Source organism: Rhopalosiphum padi, chromosome 2 (assembly GCF_020882245.1).
Source record: "Rhopalosiphum padi isolate XX-2018 chromosome 2, ASM2088224v1, whole genome shotgun sequence".
NCBI classification, from domain to species: Eukaryota; Metazoa; Arthropoda; class Insecta; order Hemiptera; family Aphididae; genus Rhopalosiphum; species Rhopalosiphum padi.
In genome coordinates, this window is record NC_083598.1 from 42,737,460 (window position 1) to 42,741,383 (window position 3,924).

Genomic DNA, 3,924 nt, shown 5'->3' on the forward strand with positions numbered 1-3,924 from the left:
TTAAAAAACTCAAAAAATGCACTAAAAAAATGCATTTAAATTATATTTATTATAGGTTAAAAATTAGAAAAAAATTTAAATTATACTACAGTAATGTATTTTTTTTTGTTTATTGTACGTTGTTGCTTCTTTAGTTTTTTTATGCTTCTGTTTTCTTAATCATTCATTCTAAAATAATAATTTAAAAAAAAATTTTAACATTTTAATTTGTTTTTGCTAGTTGTTATTAATACTAACCTGAACAAAATCGCTATTGCACTGAATAATGATATGCTGTCTTATATTTTCAAATAAAAATGATCGTCGTTGGTCGGACAATATACTTTTGTAAGTAGAAAAACTTCTTTCGACTTCGACTGATGATACTGGAGCATATTTAAAGTGTGAAATATCGTCCGTCGTTATATCTTCCGGTATGTTGTTTTCATCTGGTTTTTCACCATTTATAATTTTTGAAATATTTTGTAGTATTTTCAACCCTTTATTTTTATTCAAAACATTTTCCATTTTTTTATTTATTGCAGTACCAATTTCATTTGGTGCTTCATTTATTAAAACTCTTATATCTTCTAATACTCTTAAAGATTCTGATAAAGTCTGTCCACGAGTTTCTAATTTAGTAATCGATTCAGGCAATGTACCGAAATGCGCTTTTATATAAATTAAATTCCTGTGTAAGCTAGAACTTTTAATTACTGTTTGCACTTTTTTAATAGAAATAGCGTCTTCACTGTCAAGTGCATTGACAACTTCTTTGATAGATTCAAAATGTTCGCAGTAATAAATTGAAGCGTTTAACCACGTTCCCCAACGAGTTATAACTGGTTGCGGCGGTAAAGGTATACCTTTTGCTATTTCTCTAAATTTCTCTACGCGGGAAGGTGCTTTCAAAAATATTTTTTTCCCATTTGAAACTAATTTATCTACTTTCGAAAAATTCCCTCTTATTTCTTCAGCGACTCGATGCAGGGCATGTGCAATACAAGTCACATGTATCATTTTTGAATAAAATGACTGGATTGACTTTCCAGCTTTCACCATGTAAGGTGCTGCATCACTTACAAATAGTAATACGTTGTCATATTGAATACCTCCAGGCCACAATAAAGATAGAGAATTATTGAACATTTTAGCAACAGTAGAATGGTTCGCTTTTTCCAATACCTCACAGTTTAAAAGAAATGTTTTTCCAGGACAACCGACTTCTAACGTACCTACGATGAAGTTTGCAACAAAACGTCCTTCTGCGTCGGTTGTTTCGTCCAAAGAAACCCAAATTTTTTTATCTGCTGCATATTGAATTATTTTATTCATGGTATTATTGTAACATTTACTTACATAATTTTTTCTAATTGACGATCTATCAGGAATTGATTTATTGGTATACTTCTCTAAAAAACCTTTTAATATTGGATTTTCAAGTTTATTAAGTGGTATATTGGCCGAAAGAAAGGCATTAGTCAAATCATAAGAAAACGGAGATAGCTGATTTTCATTTATAAATTGCATTGTGGATACCTGTTGGTCCGATTTAAGTTCTCGGCGACGTAATCCTTGAACGTGTTTATCTCGGGAAATGTGTTGTACAACGGTAAATTTTTTTTCAGAAGCCACTTTTATTTCACATATTTTGCAAAATAATATTTCACCGTCTGTAGAAAAAAATTCTTTACCGAATTCATTTACATATTTCGTTAATCGATTTGATTTCGACGTTTTTACTTTCGGCATATTGAACTTATGAATCACACGAAAAAACACGACACGACGAAACACAACGAATGCTATCGAGACTACGACGGCGGACGTACTAATTGGTTACTAATTCAGTAATAGTTATCTAAGCCTAGCTATGATAAAATTGTTATCGACGATAACTTGTACCTATGTATGTATGTATGGTGTAATAAAAATAATAATTCATAATAGGTATAATATAACGGTGATAATTTTCGGGGAAAACCCTAGCGTACCGTCAGCAGTTTGCCGAAAGTTTTTTGTGAATCGCAACAATTTTCGTTCATTTTATGAAGAAATTATGAAAAATGCTCTAAAAACCAAGAAAATGCACTAAAAACATAAAAAATGTCCTAAAAATGCATTTAAGAGTTAATTTTGTCAAAAAATGCAAAAAATGCAAAATAAAAAATTCTTTAAAATAATCAGTATCACCCAAAACACATTTTATACTTACGGACCAATGTTTCAAAACACCAGAAAAAAAGATGCCTTTGCATCAAAATCCCAGCCCTACTTATAATTCATTATTTATATAAATTTAGCTTAATAAAACATATTTTCGTTGCATTCAACATGTCAGGATGGCCGAGCGGTCTAAGGCGCCAGACTCAAGGTTGAACCTTGGCCTGCAATGCAGGTCGAATCGAGCATTCTGGTCCTCATCTGAGGGCGTGGGTTCGAATCCCACTTCTGACAAATTTTTTGCATTTTTTTCACGATTTTTAAAAACAACATTAATAATTTATTGTTTAAAATTAATTTTCTATATAATATTTAACATACCTATTTTATATTTAATTTTCTTTTTCTATTACAAAAGTAATATTTATAATAATACCTATATGACAGTTATTAGTTATTGTTTAGTTATAATTTATAAACAATGGGATGCAATAGTATAGGTTATTTATGATTAGTTATTAAAAAATATTTTATGTGATTGTTAATTAGTAGTTACTATTTAATCAAACAATTGTATAATTGAATAAAAAAAAATTGATAAATTCATATTGACTTGACTTTCCACTATTAAATTGATGGATTTTATCTTTGTTTTATAATTAACGTTCTTTTAATTTCCTATCTTCAGAAAAATGTTGGAAATGGATCCTATTTAATTTAATATAATATGTACGTATAAATGTATACAATATACATCAGTTTTTATTTATATTATACAATAATTGTTTTAATGTTTAATGCAACCACACGAACACGACTATTTAAATGATGCATAATAATTAATTTAATGTACTCAAACACAATACATTTTTGGAGAGCAATAGAAGCCGCCTCCTCGTGGTGCTCTCTGGGTTATGCTAAATGGCTTACTTAAACTAATTTCGGGACAGTGCTTCCCAAAATGTTGAACGCGAAACCGTGGTCGAAAACAATGCAATTGTTTTTAGGCGAAAGGAGGAAACTGCTTTATTGTATTTGGTTGAAAATGGAACTTGTGGGGCGGTAAGGGGGGGGGGTTAATTTATTTATAAGTGTATCGCTTGTATTGGATTGGTTAAATAATAGATTATAGTTTTTTTCTGTAAGTAGAACATATATTGAACCACAGCCAACATTTGCACTACTGTGTGACAATAACTATACTTGATCCGTATTATCATATTGTATACATGTGGACATAATTTTAATTAACCGCATAGTAGGTATCTGGTACATAGATGATACGTAGATAATATCGATATCAATCGTAAATAATTATTGCCATACGAGTTAATTGACCTATCGGCTGAAAGGTTGTTCGAGCTGCGCCAGCATATGTTGTATTCATTAAATAGCTACCGACAATAATACGATAATGGACAGGTTAATCCGAACAATAGTGTGCATCAACAACTTAATGCACATTATACTGTACATTATTGTATTATTATATTATTATTATTATAATGGCGTGCATGATGTGTACACGTACTGACGTACTGTGCGCATAGACTGTATACGGCCAGTGGTATATCGAGAGTTTCGTCTTATTGGAGTAGTATTCATGACCCATAGTGCACTTACTCAAAATATCCCATCACGTCTATTTTACCAGAATCAACGTTGGGCATTCGAATACAAATTGTTACTGTTACGTATTTGACATATTTTGTCGATAAAATAACGCCAATAGTTGACTTCATCAAACGGTTCTGATGCTGAACAGCTACAGTCCCATTATAC

The 3,924-nt window shown here is 30.7% G+C and overlaps 1 protein-coding gene and 1 non-coding gene across 2 annotated transcripts; one reads left to right on the forward strand and one right to left on the reverse strand.

Moving 5' to 3' along the window:
- LOC132922667 (uncharacterized) lies at positions 1-2,254 on the reverse strand. Its single transcript, XM_060986300.1, has 2 exons — positions 238-2,254; positions 1-168 (listed from the first exon to the last, which is right to left on the reverse strand). Exons 1-2 carry the CDS (start codon positions 1,729-1,731, stop codon positions 160-162), a joined length of 1,503 nt encoding a protein of 500 aa, XP_060842283.1. The 5' UTR covers positions 1,732-2,254; the 3' UTR covers positions 1-159.
- A 61-nt stretch (positions 2,255-2,315) lies between these two features.
- Trnal-caa (transfer RNA leucine (anticodon CAA)) lies at positions 2,316-2,436 on the forward strand. The gene is made up of 2 exons: positions 2,316-2,353; positions 2,391-2,436. It is a non-coding gene; the product is annotated as a tRNA-Leu (tRNA).
- The last annotated feature ends 1,488 nt before the right edge of the window (positions 2,437-3,924 follow it).